Here is a 21,615-nt window from a genome sequence, read left to right as displayed (position 1 = left end):
CTCCTGCCTCCCCAATCTCCTCCCTGGCGCTGCACCTTGCCCCTGCACCTGGCATGTCAATACCCAGAGGGCCGGGAGCCAAGCGTCCCGGGAGCCATCTGTAAGGTGCTGATTCCCTCCTGTGCTGGGCTCCAGCTAATCCACAAGCCAGGAACTGGCCTTGTGTCTCCAGAGCAGGTATATCAGTCTCACAGCAGCAGCTCAGTCTGTTCAACATCACTCCAGGGCCAGGAACTCGCTCCTGCCTGACATTGGCAACAGGCTGAGCCTGCTCCAGCCTGTTCCTAGTCCTACTCCAGCCCTGGTCTCGCTCCGGCCTTGCTCCACCCATGCCCTGCCCCCGCCCCCTGAGTCCAGCTCCAACCACTAGGCCTGACCACCTCCATCACCTTTGCTGACACCATCACTTCCATAGGAAATGGCACTGAGGTTGCCAGGGGAACAGGAATTCTCAGGGTGCCAGGAGCCATTGTTCTATTTATCAGGACAGTCCGATGCCAGGACAGTGCCCCTGAGCACTGGAGAGGACTAGGGCTGCATTAGGACACCTGAAGTGCAGCTGCTGGAGAGTCAGCAGAACCGCCCGGAGACAGCCACGCTTGCCTCCCAGCCCGGGAAGCCCAGAGACCCAGAGCGTAGACGTCTCTCAGAGCATCTCTGCCAGCAGGAGACATTGGGTGAGGAATAGAGCCGTCCCTCCTTGGGGCAGGAGCCATTCAGGAGACCAAGCGTGGGGGGAATCGGGCTGTGTGTGTACAATGTCTAGCACTGCAGGGCCCTGATCCGGGACTGAGCCCTCTGGGCACTGCCGAAATACAAAGGAGAACAGCAGGGCTGGAGGATTTACAGGCTCCGTGTGAGGAGGGCTGGTTGGGTTGAGCCAGCAGTGAGTCCCCAGTAACACAGAGCTGCGCTAGTGATGGAAGATCTAGTTTGTCTTCCCTACTTAGCACAGTTCAAAACTTAGCACTGACCAGCTGCAAGGATCCTGGCGGGCCCTGGTATGGTTGTAGCAGCAGACTCAATGTTTGGGAAAAGCGAGATATGTGCAATAGGCAATGTAGTTCCATCTGGGCACCAGCCAGCTCCTGTGCCCCAGAGAGCTCTCACAGCTCACACTGAACCAGGGGCAAAGGGGGCAGGAGGTTGGAAGAGAAGGTGCCAGCCTGAGACCCAGGAGACCCATAGTCAATTCCCAGCTCTGCCACAGATGCTCTGTGTGGCCTCGGGCAAATCCCTTATTCCCTCTGTGCTGCAGTTTCCTGTCTGTTCAGTGGAGGTAGCAGCCAGGCCCTGCCCTGCAGGGGGAGGTTAGAATAAATGCAATCGAGGTTGGACAGTGCTCTGATGCCATGGGGATGAGGGCCAGGATGGTGCCTAAGACACACCAAAGGCAAGGGGGAGCTACAGAACTGGTGGTGAGAGGGGTTTGGCCTTTGACTGTCTGCTCTGGGTGCCTGGGCTGTCAGACTCCAGCCAGCCACTGGCATTGCCAGACCTCCCTGATCTATGGTGCTGCTGCTCTCCCTGCTTCTAGGAGTCACTGCCTCCCCCTGAGCCGAGACTCCCGCAGCAATCGTCTCCTGGGGCTGCCATGGCACTGAGCGGCTAGCAAGGCCTGAGACTCAGTTGGGCGGGGGCGGGGGTGGGGGGGGTGCTATGAAAGCAGTTTCTGTGTTGTTGCCGCGGTGGGAGGGGAAGCAGAGATGGGGCCATTTTACATCCTACGGCCAAGGCGCCCAGCAGCTTGGGCAAGCACAAAGAGCCGCCCGCGTGGGCTGGGAGCTGGGGGAGGGGAGCGTTCGGGAACCCCTGTTCTGCGCTGTCACAAGGAGGAGGAACCGGGATGGAACTGATTCTCCCACTCGGGGATCTGGAGACCTCCCCCCCGCCCCCGGCTCCAGCTGTATGGACGCGGGGAGGGGCTGTGGCCTGGGGTCCGCAGAAGCTGGGACTAGATGACCTGAGCGGTCCCTTCTGGCCTAAAGTCTGTGACTGTGGGGAGCGGAAGGTCCCTCCCATGACCCCGGTGGGGAAGGAGAGGCTCTAAAGCCCCGGCGAGGCCAGAACTAGTCTGGGCTGGGGCAGCCCATGGCTGGGCAGTCACACATTGACTGGCTTGTGACTCGCCTGCCCATTGTGACACGCCCCCTGCTGGCTGGCACAGCCTCATCCCCTCACTGCCAGGCTTGGCTCTGGCAGAGCGAGAGCTGGCACGTGCCGCTGGGAAAGCTGAACCAGCCATTTCAGCTCCGCCACCGGCAGCAGAAAGTGGGTGGCCCATATACACGCCAGCTTCTGCCCACTCCTGACTCCAGGTAGGAGAATCTTCTATTGCCCGCCTCTGCTTTTCCATTGCATCGCCAGCCACACCGAGGTTGCATGAGAAGGTACCAGCCTCCCTGCCGCTCTCCTGCCTTCTGCTCCTGCCCCTTCACGGGTGTGTCTGAGCAACTCCTGCTGCTCACGAGCCCGCCCCACCTCCCCCACCCCACTGGCCTCGCCCACCTGCGAACTGCCACGGCCCCAATATTCCTTGGGGAAGGGATCAGGGTCATTCCATGGGGCAGGAAGAATCCTGAGTGGTTGGATCCAGCCTGTCTGCTGTGCAGCTTGTGAACCAGGAGAAGGAGAGGTGGGAGTGACCCAGAGGAGGCCGTTTGGCCTGTGGGATGGGCTGCTGGCCTGGGAGTTCAGACACCTGGGTTCTAATCCTGGGTGACTTTGAGCACATCCCTTCCCTTGTTTCCCTGCTGGCTGCCTTGGCTAGTTAGAGTCTGAGCCCTCCAGCCCAGCGATTGTCTGCAGCACCTGGTGCAACAGGGCCCTGAGCTCAGCTGGCATCTGTAGGTGCTGGTGGGACAGAAATAACTGGGCTGGCCCTGATGCTGAACGGGGCAATCGCCTCTCGTCACTCACAAGCAATGCCTTGTCCTGGCTTCTTGTAGGATGGCTGAGGAGGGCCGCCCAGAGCCCAGGCGTGCCTGGGAGGAGACAAAACCTCCCCCAGGGAAGAGTCGGCAGAGGAGGGAATGGCAGCAGCAGCAGTGTGCGCGCCATCCCGGTGAGTGGGCGCCTTCTGGGTGGGCGGAGGGGGCTGCAAAAATGGCTGGGGCCATGGCCCTGCATTGGGGTGGGACTTGGCCCCTGTGGGGGTTGGGGGGGCAAGACTAGGGTGTCATTGTGGGGAGAAGACTCCATAGACCTTGTACTGCTCTGGGTTGCCACGAGATGGAGAGACAGGAAAACCCAGGCAGGGGGGAATGGCCCCTCCTGCTGGCAGCAGCTGCAGCCACTAAAGCTGATCGGGGCATAGCGGCAGAAGCATCAGGTGGAGACTGACTGAATCGCCCACCCCGATCTGTCACGCTGCTGGGTCGGAGGATGTTTTCCACCAGTCGAAGGGGATGCTTGGTGCACGGTGGGTTGTTAAAGCCTAGGATTGCAGGGCGCCGGCCAGAGCGTAAGATGCTCCCTGATGTTGCAGCCCCATCTGTTGGCTCCTTTGTCGCATGTCGCAGCACAGGGCATTTGGGGGGAGTGTTGACGATGGGAGCCCAGTGCCTCTGGCTGATTGTTGGTGGCAGGAGAGGCAGTCAGAACAAGCAGAACGGGCAGGCCCTGGGTCCCCATATCCCATGCAGACTGGGCAGCAGTTCTCTCTCCTGCTGCAAGGACCAGACCGATTCACTCCCAGTCCCTCCGCCCCCTCCAGCAATGGGCCGGAGAGTGGGGACACCCCTCATGGCCTGACATCGTCCCTCCTTCCAGGTGTGGCGCTCCCCAAATCCCCAGACTGAGCCTGCATGCTGGGCGGGGAAGTGGGGTGGCCGCTGGGAACCAGGGCTCCGACTGGGTCTTTGCTGGGCTGGGCAGCAAAGAGGTGGGGAAGCCAGGGATCGCTGTGCCAGACCCTGCTCCCCTGCTGGGGCGGGAGTGGGGGCAAGGGTTTTCTCTAAGATCTCTGTCACCCAGACTGCAGCTTGGCAGACCCAGGTATTACCACTGCTCTGTCTTTGATCAGATTCACCATGGCCATGTAGCACCGCCTGCTTTAAGGGGCACAACTGGAAGGAGAGAGAGGCCCTGGAATGCATAGACTCCTTTCTGAAGGGCAATGACCAGGTACCAAGAGCCCTCCTCTGACCTGTCAGCTAGTGCCCTGTCCACATGCACATCTGCCCTTCTCCAGATGATGCATGGATTCTAAGGCCAGACGGAACCACTGTGACCTCCTGTATAACACAGGCCAGGGACCTGCCCCCAAATAATTCCTGTTTAAACTACAGCATTTTAAAAAGTCCCGTCTTGAGTTACAGTCCCTAGTGTGACGGGTTGCCCCCCTTTGAGGTGCCACCTGCTGTACCGGGCTACCACCGAGCCCACCTGTTCTGCCAGCCTGGGCCCCCTTTACCTCGTCTTGCTGGGCTAGGCTCACAAGCCTCTTCCAGCCATACACTCAGGCAGGGCCACGCCCAGCTGCAGAAAGACACAGACACTGAGATCAGCTCTGGGAAGACTCAGGTGAAAGGGCTTGTCCCAGTACTCTGGTGCCCACCTCCTTTGGAGTACAGACCCAAAGGTTTTATGAAATTCGCCCCCTCCCTCCATGTGGAGAGAGGTATGCACAACTCTTTGCCCCTCCCCCCAGTTGCTAATTGCACAAACTGGGTTATGGTATAAACAAGCAATAAGATTATTAACTACAAGAGGTAGCTTGTAAGTGGTTATAAGAGATAGCAAACGGTACAAAGCAGATTGCATTAGTAAATAAACACAACACGCAAACTAAGCTTTCCACACTGGATAGATAGGCTCTACATGAGCAAATTCTCACCCTGAGTGATAAACAGGTGGGCAGATTCTTAAGGGACAAGCTGCCTTGGCTTTGCAGCTTGGATTTCCCAGGTTTTCTTACACAGGCTAGGAATCTCTCTCCAGCCTGGCACCATCACTTCTCATAGTTCAATCTTTGTCCCTCAGGTGTTTCCATGTGTCTTATTGCAGGGAGCGTGAGGTCCCCCCCCGATGTCATTGTTCCCCTTTTATCTCCTCTTCCCACCCGCTGGAAAACTCTTTTGCTGTGACCTGGGTCCAACGGTTCCCATTGTGTAGCGTTCTCTCGGAGAGGTTTCTATTGTGGACAGTTCCTGGGCTAACCCTGCTGCTTATGTGCATTTCCTCAATAAGCCATTGTTTGGCGTTTTTACTGTTGTACCTGAAAGGCTGTTTTGAACCTCACAACGTGTTTCAGGAACACAGACATAGCTGAACTTCATAATTTCACATACAACGATAGCACATACAATCCAATGAGACATTAATGTCTAGCAGATAAAGACTTTTAGAATGATACCTTACAATACGTACTTTGTACAAAACATGTCCTAATGACATGACAGTGGCGAATATTGGGGTGTCAGGGTGTCCCACCCAGCTGTTCCTCCCACTCTGTCAAGCCCCCAGTAACACTGTCTGGCTGCCTAGCCCCCATGTTGCAGTTCCTCTTTGGACACCTACCCCGTGAGATCTGCTCCCTCTCTAGTCCGGTTTCACACAGAGCTGCCCTGCCCTCCCCAGATAGTCACTCCTGTTACCAGATGAATGGCCTTCTGCCACTCGGCATATCAAAGCCTGAGCAGCACTGGGGGGAAGCTTTCTAACATCTCTCCCACTGGCAGCTCCTTTCCACGCTAACCTTCCTGTTTGTGTCTCATCTCTGCGGGGCGTAGGACGAGGCCCAGAAAATGAATTTTTTGAATTCCATCCTCAACCTCGTCATAGACATCGTGGCATGGAGCCCAGAAAAAAATATGGACCGCAAAGCCCTGCTAGTGGAGAAGATAACGGTGAGTAAAACACACACTGGGGCTGTGTTACCTGGCGGGTTTAGTGATTGGCCTGGAGATTTCTGCAGATTTGTCTAACTTGAGCTACCAATCATTGGATCGTGTTAGACGTTTGTCTGTTAGACTGAAGAGCCCATTATCAAATATTTGCTCCCCGTGTAGGTACTTACAGACTGTCATCAAGTCACCCTGTAACCTTCCCTTCGTTCAGCTGAACTAATTGAGCTCCTTGAGTCTCTCACTGTCAGGCATGTTTCCCAATCCTCCAATCACTCTTGTGGCTCTTCTCTGACCCCTCTCCAATTTATCAACATTCTCCTTGAATTGTGGGCACCGGACCTGGACACAGGATCCCAGCAGCGGTCGCACCAGTGCCAAATACAGAGGGAAAATAACCTCTCTAACAACTGGAGTTTGCCCTGTTTCTACATCCCAGGATGGCATTAGCCCTTTTGGCCCCAGCGTCACACTGGGCGCTCATGGGCAGCTGATTACCCTGACTGCCAAGTCTTTTCCAGAGTCACCGCTTCCCAGGTTAGAGCCCCCCATGCTGTGAGTGTGGCCTGCATTCTTTGTTCCTAAACATAGAACTGTATGGAAATGTAGATTGTTCCCTTGCACCCAGCTTCCCAAGTCACCGGGTCGCTCTGTATACGCCAGTCTCCCTGCCCAGAGCCCCAACACTCTGCAGTCAGTGCCCACTAGGGAACTAGCAACAAATCTGCTCCATAGATTTGGCAAGTCTTTGCTCTCCAGCACTGCAGAAAGCTTTCCAGAGCTCACCTCCCTTCCCTGAACGTGGGACAGCGTGGGCTGGTGGGTGGTCCAGTGGGCTGGGGCTCAGCACACCTGGGTTCTACTCCCAGTTCTGCAGTAAGACTTTGGGCAAGTCACTTCCCCCTCTGTGCCTCAGTTTCCCTTCCATGCCTTGTCTCTTCTAGTTAGCTCGTGAGTTCTCTGGGGCAGGGACTGGCTCTCACTGTGTGTGTGCAGCACCGGGCACAAGGGGGCCTGATCTCAGGTGGTGTCCCTGGGTGCTAATGCTGATGGAGCCTTTCAGTGCACTGGCGCGTGACACTGGGGCACTGACCACAGGCCCTGCACTGCGCTCCCCGGCTGGAGCCCTGCACACCATCAAGTCCACAGTAGGACGACCTGGCTGCCGAGCCCACATGTTGCAGGCCCTGCGCTTTGCTCCCCAGTCGGAGCCTTGAAGGAGCTTGGAGCCTGGCTGGCATTTCCCCACATTGTCTCCCCAGGAGATGCTTCAGCACGAGTCCGTCGACTCCCTGACCGACATGGTGCGTCAGCAAGCGATGCTCATCATCATGGAGATGAGGTACCCAGCCTGCCCGGCCCAGCCAGTGCTGTGTGCAGCCAGACACGCCAGCCTCTTGGCATGGCCAGTTCTCCAGGGCATTCCCCCCTCTGCTCCTCCCCCATCTTCTGATTCCGCCGGGCACGTGGCAGCAGGTGATGGTGATGGTGCTGGTGCATGTGGGCTGGCACCAGTGGGTAGATGGTGGAGGATTCTTCGGTGCCTGGCGACCTCTCCACGTGGCCTTATGAAGATGTGGGGGAGGGAGTGAGGGGGTTAGGACTGGTCCCCTCTGGGACCCCGCAGGAGATGGCTCTGGGGGGAGAGGGGCAGTTGGGTGCTGCTGGAGCGGAGCAACCGAAGTCACTGCCAGCTGTGCCAGCTGCGTCACACCGGCAGCTCAGCGACCCCCTGTGGCTGAGAAGTTGGGCAGGCTGAGCCCTGGCCCGTGGCACTGCCTGTGCCATGGGGGGCTCTCTCTCAGCGCTGCTGGTGCCCTGCTCTGAGCTTCCCAGAAGCCTGCCCATCAGGCGTCCGGAGGTGGCAGATGCTGCTGGCTGGAGCTGGGCTCTCGCTGGTGGCTCAATAGGTTCCCCAGGAATGGGAGGGGGAGGCAGGGCAGGCGCTGGAGCGGCTCTCCCCACTGAGCACTGGCTTCCTGACAGCGGGGCAGGCGACGGCATTGGCCACGATCCTGTCTCTGCTGGGGCGGAGGGAGGTGATTTGCGTCAGCAGTGGGCGTAGCTGCCACCTGCCACGAGGGGCGTGGCTCTGTCCTGCAGGGGGCAAGTAGTCACCTGGTACCTCATTGCATGTGCTGGGGCCATGCTCTGGCAGTGGGGGTGAAGAGGTTAATGCTGTCTGGGCTGTCTCCACCTTCCTCCCCCCCTGCACACAGCTGGGTGCCCTGTCCAGCAGGCTGAGAGCCCTGGGCAAGGGGCAGGGCTTGGATCCCTGCCTGGATTCTGCCCTGCTGCGGGCTGATGCAGCATCTCTCTGCTGGCCCGGACTGTGCAGCCGCAGTGCAGACAGCTGTGGTGGAAGAGTCTCTTTGCCCCCAGCGGGACAGGACTGGCAGGCTCCTTTGCACTGTGGCCACTTGGTTCAGAGGCACTTTGGTGCCAGCAGGCTCTAGTCTCCCGTCCGTGCCGTTTGCGGGATGTCATTTCTCGGCGAAGCGCAGTGCTCTCTGCCCCAGCTGGTGAGTCCTGGTGGGGTCACAGCAGACAGCTGCAGACTGCACTAAGTCCCTGCCTGTTGGTATGAGAGAAGGCAGCACCAGCTCCCTCCACCGCCCCCTGACCTGTTCTCGTCTGCCACCCACCAGTTGGAGCCCCCTCAGGTGTTTCCATGTCCTGGGAGCCTGACGCCAACATTAGCGCGTCAGTCCCGCCTCAGCCCTCCAATCCGCACGTGTTTCTTCTCTTAGCAGAGTGAAGCCACCGCTGCAGGACCTGGAACGATCCAGCCTGCTCACAGCCTGCTTCTCCAGCGTCTTCTCCCTGCCTCCAGCAGAGACCATGCAGGGCGAGGAGGCTGCTCTCTACACCAAGGTAAGCCCCAAACCGGCCACGCAGAGCCACCCGAAACCAAGTGGGAATCCTGCCGGTCGCTCGTGTACCTGTCCCCCGGGTAACCTGGCACTGGCACATGAGTATAATAATCACAGCTCCTCGGCAGGACTTCAGCTCAGGACCTGCAGCACCAAAGCACAGGCCCCACCACTGCAGATAAAGGAGTAACTCCCTCATAGGGTAGCAGTAGTAGGCATTTCTCCTTCACATGCACCGACAATTAGTGGGGAACAGACACTCCCTTCACAAGCACATTCATCCCCAGTGCGTGGCGGGGGGCACAGGCCTGTGATTGGCTGCTTCAGACGCACACAGGCCAGAGGAACCGAAGCTTGGCTGGAAATCTCCCCTCCAAATGTGCAGTCCTTTCTGACTCTTCCAGTGGGTTAGACTCCATGCAGTGGCCTTTCTGGGGACAGCAAAGGCAGGTGGTGTCCTGTTGCCAGGAGTTTGCAGTAGGTCCCCTGTGGGTACAAGTGAGTGGGTGAGCTGGAATACCAGGTGCTGCCGTGGCCTGGGGGGTGTCACATGCCAGGGCCTTGGTTCATCTCCTGGCTGGGTAACGCCACTTGCTCTGGTGTCTCCTCTGCTCTGCACACAGACTCTGAGAGCCATGGATCAGATGCTGAAGGCCTTGGCGTGTGAGAATCAGGAGCCCAGACTTCTGGTGGTGGAGAAGATCTTGGAGGTCTGGAGGCGTGGGGGCAGGAAGGGGACTAGTCCTGTAGCTGGGGTGGGGCTCAGGGACCAAGACTCCATTTAATCACAAGCATGGGACACTCCCCCTCCTCTTCCCCTCCCCCCCTGGTGCCTTTGGCTCCTCAGAGTACGTTCTATACAAAGGTTCTTGGGCTGGAGGGCCAAGTGCCCCCGCTATATCTGAAAAACGTCTGCACGGGGTGGGGGTGGAGGAGTGCAGGATCTGTCGTGTTTTCCACTGAGCCCCCATCTGACCCTGGCATTCATTTGTGTTCACCATGGGCCCCACCAACCTGGCCAGAGCCCAGAGCGAGATTCCCCCAACGTTCTAGTTCTGGGGCCACAGGAAGTAGATTCTGTGGGTGGTTTGTGCTCCAAAAAGAGGGAAATGTCCTTGACAGAGATTCGGTCTCCTCGATTCCAGAGCCTGGGAAGAGGGAACACAGAAGTGCAGGGCTGGAAGGGATCTCAAGAGGTCATCTACTCCACCCCCTGCACTGAGGCAGGGCCAAGCATTCCTAGACCGTCCCTGATGAGTGTTTGTCCAGCCTGTTTTTTAAAACCTCCGTGATGGGGAGTCCACCACTTCCCTAGGTCACCTGTTCCAGTGCTTAGCCACCCTTAGACTTTTTCCTAATATTTAACCTAAATCTCCCTTGCTGCAGATTAAGCCCATTACTTCTTGTCCTACCTTCAGGGGACATGGAGAATAATTTGTCACCATCCTCTGTATAACAGCCCTTAACGTATTTGAAGACTGTTACCAGGTGCCCCCTCCGTCTTCTCAAGACGAAAATGCCCAGTTTGTTCAACCTTTCTTCACAGGTCAGGTTTTCTAAACCGCTGAGCACTTTTGTCGCTGTCCTCTGGACTGGCCCCAGTTTGTTCACATCTTTCTTAAAGCGTGGTGCCCAGAACTGGACACAGTGCTACAAGCTAATACACCTCAGAATGACATTTCCCTTTTTCACAACAGCATCACACTGTTGATTCCTATTCAGTGTGAGACCCATGATAACCCCCAGATCCTTTTCTGCAGTACTGCCACCTAGCCAGTTATCCCTCACTTTGGTTTTATGCATTTGATTTTTCCTTCCTAAGTGCGTTACGTCACATTTGTTTTGACTGAATTTCATCTTGTTGACTTGAGACCAACTCTCCAATTTAGCAAGCTCATTTTGAATTCTAATCTGTCCTCCAAAGTGCTTGCAACCCTTCCCAGTTTGGTGTCATCTGCAAACTTTACAAGCATACTCTCCTCTCCGTTAACCAAGTTCTTAATGAAAATATTGACTAGTACTGGACCCAGGCACACCCCTGGGGAACCCCACTTGAGACACCCTTCCACTTTGCCAGCGAGTCAGTGATAACTCCTCTTTGAGTATGGTCTTTCCATCAGTTGTGCACCCACTTTATAGTAATCTCATCTGGATCATACTGGCTTAGTTGGCTTCTGAGAATGTCTTGTGGAACTGTGTCAAAAGCCTTACTAAACTTCATATACATCATCATATACTGCCTCCTTCCATCCACTAGGCAAGTAACCCTGTCAAAGAAGGAAATTAGCTTTGTTTGGCATGGTTTGTTCTGGACAAATCCATGGTGCTCTTCCTTATCACCCTATTATCTCCTCTAGGTTCTTACAAACTGTTTAATAAGTTGTTCAGTATCTTTCTGGGTACCAAAGTTAGGCTGACAGGTCTATAATTCCTTGAGGCCTCCTCGTTCCCCTTTTTGAAGATAGGTTCTGTGTCTGCCCTTCTCCAGTCCTCTGGGACCTCAGCCCTCCTAACGGTTCAGAGATTGCTTTGCCTAGCTCCATCTAGGGTGAATATCATGTGGCTCTGCCAGCTTGAATTCATCTAACTGTCCTAAATTGTCTTTTACCTGTTCTCTCCCGAGTCTGGCCTGTATTCCTTCCCCCTCGTTGTTAATATTGTGTTAAGCATCTAGTTGCCATTAACCTTTTTAGTGAAAACTGAAGCAAAAAAGGCATTAAACACCTTGGCTTTGTCTGTGTCATCCATTATTTGCTCTCCTTCCCTGCTGAGTAGTGGCCCCTCACTTTCCTTTGTCTTTCTCTTGCTCCGAATGCATTTATAGAGCTGCTTCTGATTGTCTTTTATGTCCCTTGCCAGTTAGAACTCATTTTTGCCTTCAGCTTTCTGATCTTCTCCCTATGTGCTTGTGCTATTTTTTGGTACTTCTCCTCAGCAATTTGTCCCAATTTGTTTCTCTCAGGCCCTGCTCCCCTGGACCGCATCCAAGGAGGTGCATGGGCGGCTGAGGGCAGTGGAAAGGATCACCTGCCTGATGAAATTCATGGCTTGTCAACCTGAATGCAAGGTGAGCAGCCTGTGACCCTGGCCGCCTCCTAACTGCACTGAGCAGCCTCGCGGTGCAGCGCTCCCTGGCAGGGAAAACCCGGGCCTAGAATAGTGACTCAGCAAGATCCTCGGTAGGAGTCCAATCTACCGAGCACTGATGTCGATGGGTCTGTCCTCTGACTCCAGTGGGCTTTGGGTCGAGCCCCATAATTCTGTCTCCAAGGACTCTCCCCGCTGTTCCCCTAGCACCAAAGTCTGCTCCACAGGGTCAGTGCATTTACACAGGATGGCCCTGAGAGCAGCCTCTGAACCCAGGTGTCTGTTCACCCCCTTTGTCAGTTGCCTGTGGGATGCTTTGGCATCAGCTCCTGCCAGGCTGCCAGAAGAACGCCCCCTGCTCTGGGTGCTCAGGGCCATTTAGCTGCTCCAGCTGCTCCATCCCCCCTGTGTCAAGGCCTCCCCTTCGGCAGCTGGAGGGGGGCGTTTGGATGATGTGCCCCCAGAGGCTGAACAGAAGGAGGGAGGTGGGAGGGGACACACCGAAAGGGATGGGAGGGACCAAAGGAGCCAGAGCACTGGGGAGTGGGTGTGGGGAGGCTGTGCAGACCCCTGGAGAGGAGGGCAAGGGGTTTGGTGCGAGGTGGGGAAGAGCAGGGAGCCAGCGCAGGTGCTGCAGGAGGGGCAAGGGAAGGTCTGGCAGGAGGGGGAGATGAGAGGACAAGGCTGCAGTAGAGAGCCGGCGGGAGAGAGCCGGCAGGCTGGGGATGGCGCAGGAAGGGAGGACTCTGGGGAACTCCAGGATGGAGTGAGAGAGGCGGGATGCAGAGCAGAGGAGTCCAAGGTGACCCCAAGCTCCTGGGCCTGAGGTCAATGGAGGGTGGGGGGTGGGAGAAGGGGCTGGGATTAGGCGCTTGCCCTTGAGATGGAGACTGGACGTTAGTTCATTCGTTACCCGGGTCCCCACTCGGGAGCAAGGTTTGCTGACTTTGCTGACCAGATTTCCCCGTCCCTGCTGAGCTTTCCTCAGCCCCTGGTGATGGGCCCCACGGCTCCTCCTGCTCTCCTTGTCCCCAGTCTCTCTGCACTGGGCTCTGCCTCCCCCAGTTCTAACCCATTGCTAGGGCAATGCCAGGGGGACACGCTGCGCTAGGCCTGCAGGGGCGAGTGACTCCCTTTGCGCCCTCTCTCCATCAGGAAGCGGAGGAGTTCAGAGTCCTGGGCCAGCTGGTGGCGTGTGTCACTCTGTGCCATCCGGAGCAGGAGATCTGCCGATCGTCTATGGAGGCATTTTACCACCTCTACTCCTTCATGCTGCAGCTAAAATGTAAGAGCCATGGAGACCCTTGTCCTTCCTAAATACACTAACATGGGGTTTCCAAACATGGAAAACATATTTCTTGAACACTTCTGCCTTTTCTGCAACCTTTTAAAGAGTCTCCATCTAGTAATGAGCCTACACCACTGCTAAGATTTCTTTTGTTCCTAAATCACTTTTTTAAAAAAACCTCCTTATTATCCTTAGTCCTGCAAGCCATGGAGTTTCCCCTGATGTCTTTAGCTTCCCCTATCTATATGCTACTCTTCATAACTCACATAAGAATGGACATACTGACTCAGACCAATGGTTCATCTAGCCCAGTATTGTGTCTTCTGATAGTGGCCAGTACCTCATGCTTCAGAGGGAATGAACTGAACAGGGAAATTTTGAGTGATCCATCCCCTGACATCTAGTCCCAGCTTCTGGTAGTCAGAGGTTTAGGGACATGCAGAGTATGGGTTTGCATGCCCTGATTATCTTGAACCCAATTATACTTTTAGCCTTCACAACATCCCACGGCAACAATTTCCACAGGTTGCCTGTGCATTGTGTGCAGAGATACCTTCTTCTGTTCGTTTTTAACTTGCTGCCTATTCATTTCATAAAGTGACCCGTAGTTCTCGTGTTATGTGCAGGGGTAAATAACACTTTCCTATTCACTTTCTTCACACCAGTCATGATTTTATAGACCTCTATCATATCCCCCGTTAGTCATCTCTTATCTAAACTAAATGGTCCCAGGTCTATACTACAGACCTATATTGTTATAACGACATTGCTCAGGGGTGTGAAAAATCCACACCCCTGTCGCAGGAGCACCTCTCCCACTGACCTAGCTAGCGCCTCTCCGGGAGGTGGATTAAGAGCTTGTTGGCATAGGAACATCTTCACTTAAATGCTACAGCGCCAGTGCAGCTACGGCGTGTGCTGTACCCAACCAAAAGAGTGAGAACTCTGTTATTCTCCGACAGGCGATACAGTGTTTGAAGTGTAGACTTGCCCCCAGTCTTTTTCATCCTTCCTCATATGGAAGCTGTTCCATCCCCCTAATCATTTTTGTCGCCCTTCTCTGCACCTTTTACAGTTCTGGTATATCTGTTTTGAGATGGGGCGACCAGAACTGCACGCAGTATTCAAGGTGTGGGCGCACCATGGATTTATATAGAGACATTATGATATTTTTCTGTTTTATTATCTATCCCTTTCCTAATGGTTCCCAACATTCTGTTTGCTTTTTTAACTGCCACTGCACGTTGAGTGGATGTTTTCAGAGAACTATTTACGATGACTCCAAAATCTCTTTCTGCATCCGAAGAAGTGGGCTGTAGTCCACAAAAGCTTATGCTCTAATAAATTTGTTAGTCTCTAAGGTGCCACAAGTACTCCTGTTCTTCTTTTTGCGGATACAGACTAACACGGCTGCTACTCTGAAACCTTTCTTGAGTGGTAATTTAAACCCCATAATTTTGTATATATAGTTGGGATTATGATTTCCAATGTGCATTACTTTGCATTTATCAACATTGAATTTCATCTGCCATTTTGTTGTCCAGTCCCCCAGTTTTGTGACATCCCTTTGTAGCTCTTTGCAGTCTGCTTTGGATTTAACGATCTTGAGTCATTTTGTATCATCTGCAAATTTTGCCACCTCACTGGTTACCCCTTTTTCTGGATCATTTATGACTATGTTGAACTACACTGGTCTCAACACAGATCCTTGGGGGGGACCCTGCTGTTTACCTCTCAGCACTGTGAAAACTGACCATTTATTCCTGTCCTTTGCTTCCTATCTTTTAACCACTGACCCATGAGAGAACCTTCCCTCTTATCCCATGACATCTTCCTTTGGTTAAGAGCCTTTGGTGAGGGACCCTGTCAAAGGAGTCCAAGGACACTATATCTACTGGATCACCCTTCTCCACATTCTTGTTGACCCCTTCAAAGAATTCTAGTAGATTGGTGAAGCATGATTTCCTTTTACAAAAGCCATGTTGACTCTGCCCCAACAAATTGTGTTCACCGACGTGTCTGATAATTCTGTTCTTTCCTATAGTTTCAACAATTTGCCTGGTACTGAAGTCAGGCTTACCAGGGATCACATCTGGAGACTTTTTAAAAATTCACTGTCACATTAGCTATCTCATACAGAGGCCGATTTAAACGCTAGATTACATACCACAGGGCACATAAGTCTGTCTGGATGTCTCGTGAGAGCTGCAACCTTTGCACCAGGCAGGCAATTTACCATGTGGTTCTCCCAGCCATCACAAACCAAACTGCTTATATGTCTATTGATTGAATCCCCCATTATTATTACCAGGCTTTTCTTTGTAACTGGGGTTCCTACCTCAATTTGAGAGGACATCATGACTTCATCTGGAAGGTGGGTCCCAACTATGGGATCGTCTCCCTCTGCTCTAGCTCGATGTTCTCCTTCCCCGAAACTTTCACCCTCCTCAGCAGCACAGAGGCTGTCAGACTGGGGGTGGGACCACTCTACTGTGTCCCTAAAAGTCTCCTCTATGTACCTCGCTGCCTTCCTTGGCTCCACCAGTTCAGCCCCTCTGGCCTCCTGGTCTCCGAGGGCCAGTAGCTCCTTGGGCCAAATGCCCACATATGCTACCTGCCCATAGGGCTGGTAATCATACATGCTGCATTCAGTGCAATCAACTGGCGAGCCCCATGCTGCTGCTGCCCTTCTGCCTGGTTTATTTTTACTCTTCCAGGGGGGTTAGTTTGTTTAGTTTTGTTTCTGGGGAGGGGGTTATTGGCCTGAGTTTACAGTATGGTTGTTAGATGTACTTGTCTCTCACACACCCTCTCTAAACTTTCTTGCAAAACTCCCATTTGCTAACCGAACATCTGATTTATATTGCCTGCTGTCTGTTTCCCCTCCCTGGCTCAGCCTCAATGATGGTGGCTGTCAAGGCTGCTTCCCCACTCTGAACTTTAGGGTACAAATGTGGGGGCCTGCATGAAAACTTCTAAGCTTAACTACCAGCTTAGGTCTGGTCCGCTGCCACCATCCCAAAGCTAATTCCCTTCCCTGGATAGCCTTGAGAGACCTTCACCAATTCCCTGGTGAATACAGATCCAAACCCCTTGGATCTTAAAACAAGGAGAAATTAACCATTCCCCTCCTTCCTCCCACCAACTCCTGGTGGATCAAGATCCAAACCCCTTGGATCTTAAAACAAGGAAAAATCAATCAGGTTCTTAAAAAGAAATTAATTACCTTTTTAATTAAAGAAAAAAGGTAAAAATCATCTCCGTAAAATCAGTATGGAAAATAACTTTACAGGGTAATCAAACTTAAAGAGCTCAGAGGACCTCCCTCTAGCCTCAGGTTCAAAGCATAGCAATAAAGATAAACACTCTAGTAAAAGGTACATTTACAAGTTGAGAAAACAAAGTAAAACTAAGACGCCTTGCCTGGCTTTTTACTTACAAGTTTGAAATATGAGAGACTTGTTTAGAAAGATGGGGAGAACCTGGATTGATGTCTGGTCCCTCTCAGTCCCAAGAGCGAACGAACTCCCAAACAAAGAGCACAAACAAAAGCCTTCCCCCCGCCAAGATTTGAAAGTATCTTGTCCCCTTATTGGTCCTTTGGGTCAGATGCCAGCCAGGTTACCTGAGCTTCTTAACCCTTTACAGGGAAAAGGATTTTGGAGGCTCTGGCCAGGAGGGATTTTATAGTACTGTACACAGGTCAGCTGTTACACCCTTCCCTTTATAGCTATGACACTGGCGAACAGTGAAGAGCATCGGCAGCTCCTCAAGGACAAGCAAATCCTGTACGGCTCCTGGGACACCTTGTTCACCAACACCAGCGATATCACATGGGTAAGTACAGTCAGTGCTTCACGGGATTGTTGTGCGCAGAGTTATCAGGAGTCAGAAATTAGCACCCTAAGAGTCGGGGGAAGGGACAGACCCAGGCGTGTGACTGAGCCCATTCATCTGGGTCAGAGCCCTGCCTATGGCCCACTCTACCTCATAGAATCATAGACCTCAGGAGATCATCTAATCCAACGCCCTGCTCAAAGCAGGACCAACCCCAACTAAATCATCACAGCCAGGTCTTTGTCAAGCCGGGCCTTAAAAACCTCTAAGGATGGAGATTCCACCACCTCCCCAGATAACCCATTCCAGTGCTTCACCCACCCTCCTAGTGAAATCATTTTTCCTAATATCCAACCTAGACCTTCCCCACTGCAACTTGAGACCATTACTCCTTGTTCTCTCATCTGCCACCACTGAGAACAGCCTAGTTCCATCCTCTTTGGAACCCCCCACCCCCTGCAGGTAGTTGAAGGCTGCTGTCAAATCCCCCCTCACTCTTCTCTTCTGCAGACTAAATAAGCCTAGTTCCCTCAGTCTCTCCTCATAAGTCATGTGCCCCAGGCCCCTAATCATTTTCGTTGCCCTCTGCTGGACTCTCTCCGATTTGTCCACATCCTTTCTCTTGTGGGGGGCCCAAAACTGGATGCAATACTCCGGATGTGAACTCACCAGTGCCGAATAGAGGGGAATAATCACTTCCCTCAATCTGCTGGCAATGCTTCTACTAATGCAGCCCAATATGCCTCCCTACATGCCACATCCCAAGATGCACTGGGGCTCATCCAAACCTGATCCCAGCTCCTTGTCAGGCGTGGTGGGAGCTTCCCCAGAGATTAATGCAACAAAAGGCATCATTGCATCTGTGCACCAGTGCCAGCCCCTGCTGAGAACTAGAGAGTGTATCCGTGCTGTGCAGTATTGTGCCCCCGTGGACTGCCCGGCTGGCCTCTGCCATGCACGGCAGTTCCTGATTGCTGACTGGATACTGTGCTGCCCAGGTGCAGTAACCCAGCCCTGTCCCGGCAGAGTGGGGTTTGCCTGCACTCCTGGCTGGGCCAGTCCTGGCTGCTCGGCCACTGACTGGAACCGCGCTGGGCAGCAAAAATGGTTTCACTGGCGGGTTTGTTTCAGATGTTTGGGAAGTACTTCAACGGATCCGAGCGCATGGACTTCCTCTGCACTGCTATTGATAGCATGAAAGATACCAGCGTCCATGACTCGGTGGTGGCCAGGCACATGCTGCATGAGATCCTGATGGTCCCCGGCCCAAGGCTGGAGAGGGTAAGAGCTGCAGTGAGAACACCCTGCTGGGGGAGCCCATCCGTGGGAGACTCTAGGTGTTATTGGGGGGCAGGTCTCTGGCTTGTGCAATGTGGGGGGGAGGGGGGGTCAGTCTAGGTCAGGGGTCTCAAACACACGGCGCATGGGCCACATGCGGCCCGCGAGGTAATTTTCTGCAGCCCGCGAGCCCCTCGCAGCCCCCGCTCCTGCCCTCCCCCAGCGTTTACCTAGAGCGGCTCTGGCCCGACGTGCACTGGGGCAGGGCAGACTCCCTGCCTGCCTGCCCTGCCCCCGCGCCGTGCCGGGAAGCGGCCGGAACATGGGGAAGAGGGGGCACATTGCTGTGTGTGTTGATGTTGCTTCAGGCACCGCCCCCAGCAGCTCCCATTGCCCGCGTTTCCCCATTCCCGGCCAATGGGAGATGCTGGGGGCGGTGCCTGAAGCAACAGCAATACATACATCCCGGAGCAGCGCGGGGGTGGGGCAGGGCAGGCTAGAGCCCGCCCCCCGAACTCCTCCTGCAGCCGAACGCCCTGCCCTGAGGCCCTTGCCGCATCCTGCACCCTGACCCCCTGCCACAGCCCTCCTGCACCCCAACCCACTGCCCTGAGCCCCCGCCGCACCCTGACCCCCTGCCCTGAGCCCCTGTCGCACCCCACACCCCTCCTGCACCCCAACCCCCTTCCCTGAGCCGCCTGACGAACCTTGCACTCCTCCTGCACCCCAATCCACTGCCCTGAGCCCCCTGCTGCACCCCTCTTGCACCCCAATCCCCTGCCCTGACTCCCTGCAGTACCCCTCACCCTTCCTGCACCCCACACCCCAACTCCCTGCCCTGAGCCCCTGCCACACCCCACACCCCTCCTGCCCCCCCTGGGGGCAGGGAGGGGGCGGAGTTGGGGTGGGGATTTCGGGGAAGGGGTTGGAATGGGGGCAGGGAAGGGGTGGGAAGAGGCGGGGCAGGGGTGGGGCCTCATGGAAGGGGTGGAGTGGGGGTGGGGCAGAGGGCGGCGGGGGGGAGGTGTCAGTAATGCGGCCCTCGGGCCAATGTACTAGTCCTCATGTGGCCCTTGTGGTCATTTGAGTTTGAGACCCCTGGTCTAGGTGATCACCATGGCCGCTTGTGGCCTTGCAGTCTATGAATCGATAGGCTGGGAACTGGTCCTGTGCTCTAGGTCTGGGGCTGGCAAAGAGGATCTGGGAGGGCAGATGGCTTTCAGGTGCAGCAGGTCCCTGGCACCCCAGATCAATAGCAGTGCGAGGAAGCCGAGGCCCCCATCTCCTCATTTCCCTTCCAGGTGTCGGAGGCTGTGATGAGCATTTACAAGAACCTGGAATCCATCAGCGAGCCGCTGTCCCGGAAGGAGCTGTTCAGGACCCTTCTCATGCTGGGCAACCAGTACAGCGAGGAGGTGGTCAGAACCCTGCTGGGCTGCTCGCTGTCATGTGACAGGTACGGGGCTGGGGCTGCCGTCGCTTGCGCTCCGGGTCCCCCGGACTGGTCCCGCTGCCAGGGACAGGGGAGTGCAGAACCTTCCAGAGATCTCCTTCTCCCTGCAGAGCTGCTGCTTCTCCTGGAGGGTTTTGCAGGCTGGCTTGCCCTGGAGACAGGCCAGCCTGCAAAACCCTGTATGGCATCCCTCAGCCTCCCCTGGGGCTGACACTCAGACCCGGTCCCCAGGCAGCCTGCACCAGCAGCAGTGGGAGGGCAACAAAGAGCTGGCTGGTGCAAGGAGTCCCAGCAGGGTGCCGGTGCCGGGGGGGGCGTGGTGCAGGAGGCTGGCGGGGCTCTGACCAAGTGCCGTTGGCTCTCTCCCTTTGCAGCGTTGCTGCGGAGATGTGGCGGATGCTGGCATCCCACTGCCAGAGCATAGAAAAGGTCCTAAAGGAGCTGCTCAACACGCTGCGGGAACAGCCGCTGCACCACCATCATGTCTCTCAGAGAGAGGCCCCCTTGGCTGTAAGTATCAGCCCCTGCAGCAAGGGAAGGAGCGCCGTGTGTCCCCATCACTGCCTGAGGGTGTCTCTCAGTCTCCCACTGGGTATAGTCATTGGGCCGAAGAGAGAGAGCGTGACTCTAGCCAGTGCTATAGTCGAGCCGGAACACGCCGAAACGCTCTCCTGGTGCTATTCAGCAGCACTCCTAGAACCACAGGGTGAGAAGGGATCGCAGGGTCAGCTCGTCCAGCCCCCTGCCACGAGGCAGGACTTGTTGTGTCTAACCCACCCCAGACAGATGGCTCCAGCCTCCTTCTGAAAACCTCCAGCGAAGGAGTTTCCACAAGCTCCCTAGGCGTCTGTCCCATCGTCCTACTCTTCTTACCGTTAGGAAGCTTTTCCTGAGGTTTAATCTACATCTGCTGTGCTGTAGTTTGACCCCATCGCCTCTTGTCCTGCCCTCTGTGGAAAGAGAGAACAACTTTTCTCCATCTTTTTTTTATGGCAGCCTTCCAAGTATCTGAAGACCGTTATCAAGTCCCCCCTTAATCTCCTCTTTTCCAAACTAAACATAGCCAGTTCCTTCAGCCTTTGCTCGTATGGCTTGTGTTCCGTCCCTCTGATCATCTTTGTTACTCGCCTCTGGATCCATTACAGTTTCTCCACATCCTTTCTAGACATTGGTGACCAAAACTGGACACTGTCCTCCAGCTGAGGCCTAACCAGTGCTGAGTAGAGCGGTACTATCGCCTCCCATAACTTGCATGCTATACCTCTGTTAATGCAACCTAAAATTGCATTTGCTTTTTTTGCAACAGCATCGCATTGCTGACTCATGCTGAGGTTGTGATCGACCACAGCTCCCAGATCCTTCTCAGAAGTGCCACGGCCAAGCTGGTTATCCCCCATTCTGTATCTGTGCATTTGATTTTTCTTCTCTAAATGTAGCACCTCACATTTGTCTTTGGTGAATTTCATTTTGTTGTCTATAGCCCGGTCCTCCAATTTACCATGATCCCTCGTAATTTTAGCTCTTTCCTCTAAAGTATTGGTGACTCCTCCTAGCTTTGTGTCATCTGCAAACTTGACCAGTTTGCTCTCTCTATCTACATCCAGGTCATTAATAAAGATATGAAACAACACCAGACAACAATATTGTAATCGAGCCAGAACGCACATAGTAGGCAAGCTAAATGACATGATTCACATCTCCGGCACAACTGTCTGTTACAGCCAGCAGTCCTCTGATGCAGTGAAAAGAGCATTAGGAAATTCTTCTCTTCCTAACTACTTCTTTGAGAAGGCTAAAGGTGCTGACGAAGACAGTAGCAGCCGTGCTTCGACTGCAGACCCAAACACAAAAACAGAGCTCTTCCTGTAATGGAGTTCACTGAGGTGGCTATTGCAGTGAGAACGAACTGTGAAGATTACCCTTCAACAGCCAAAGACCAGCTGGCATGAATTC

At 54.4% G+C, this 21,615-nt stretch overlaps 1 protein-coding gene across 2 annotated transcripts; it reads left to right on the top strand.

Annotated features, from left to right (window-relative positions):
• The first annotated feature begins 2,624 nt into the window (after window positions 1–2,624).
• LOC112061325 (maestro heat-like repeat-containing protein family member 7) lies at window positions 2,625–21,221 on the top strand. 2 transcript variants are annotated; one of them, XM_065579360.1, is made up of 12 exons: window positions 2,625–3,064; window positions 4,025–4,125; window positions 5,733–5,849; window positions 7,109–7,188; window positions 8,600–8,720; window positions 9,343–9,429; window positions 11,682–11,786; window positions 12,962–13,091; window positions 16,825–16,931; window positions 18,063–18,212; window positions 19,511–19,665; window positions 20,037–21,221. In XM_065579360.1, exons 1-12 carry the CDS (start codon window positions 2,950–2,952, stop codon window positions 20,467–20,469), a joined length of 1,701 nt encoding a protein of 566 aa, XP_065435432.1. In that variant the 5' UTR covers window positions 2,625–2,949; the 3' UTR covers window positions 20,470–21,221. The 2 variants fall into 2 exon arrangements, with proteins under 2 accessions (XP_065435432.1, XP_065435431.1); XM_065579359.1 differs by having other exon boundaries at window positions 2,629–3,064; window positions 8,597–8,720.
• The last annotated feature ends 394 nt before the right edge of the window (window positions 21,222–21,615 follow it).

The sequence above is a fragment of the Chrysemys picta genome, unplaced genomic scaffold (assembly GCF_011386835.1).
Source record: "Chrysemys picta bellii isolate R12L10 unplaced genomic scaffold, ASM1138683v2 scaf247, whole genome shotgun sequence".
NCBI classification, from domain to species: domain Eukaryota; kingdom Metazoa; phylum Chordata; order Testudines; family Emydidae; genus Chrysemys; species Chrysemys picta.
This window is presented reverse-complemented; position numbering and strand designations above follow the sequence as displayed.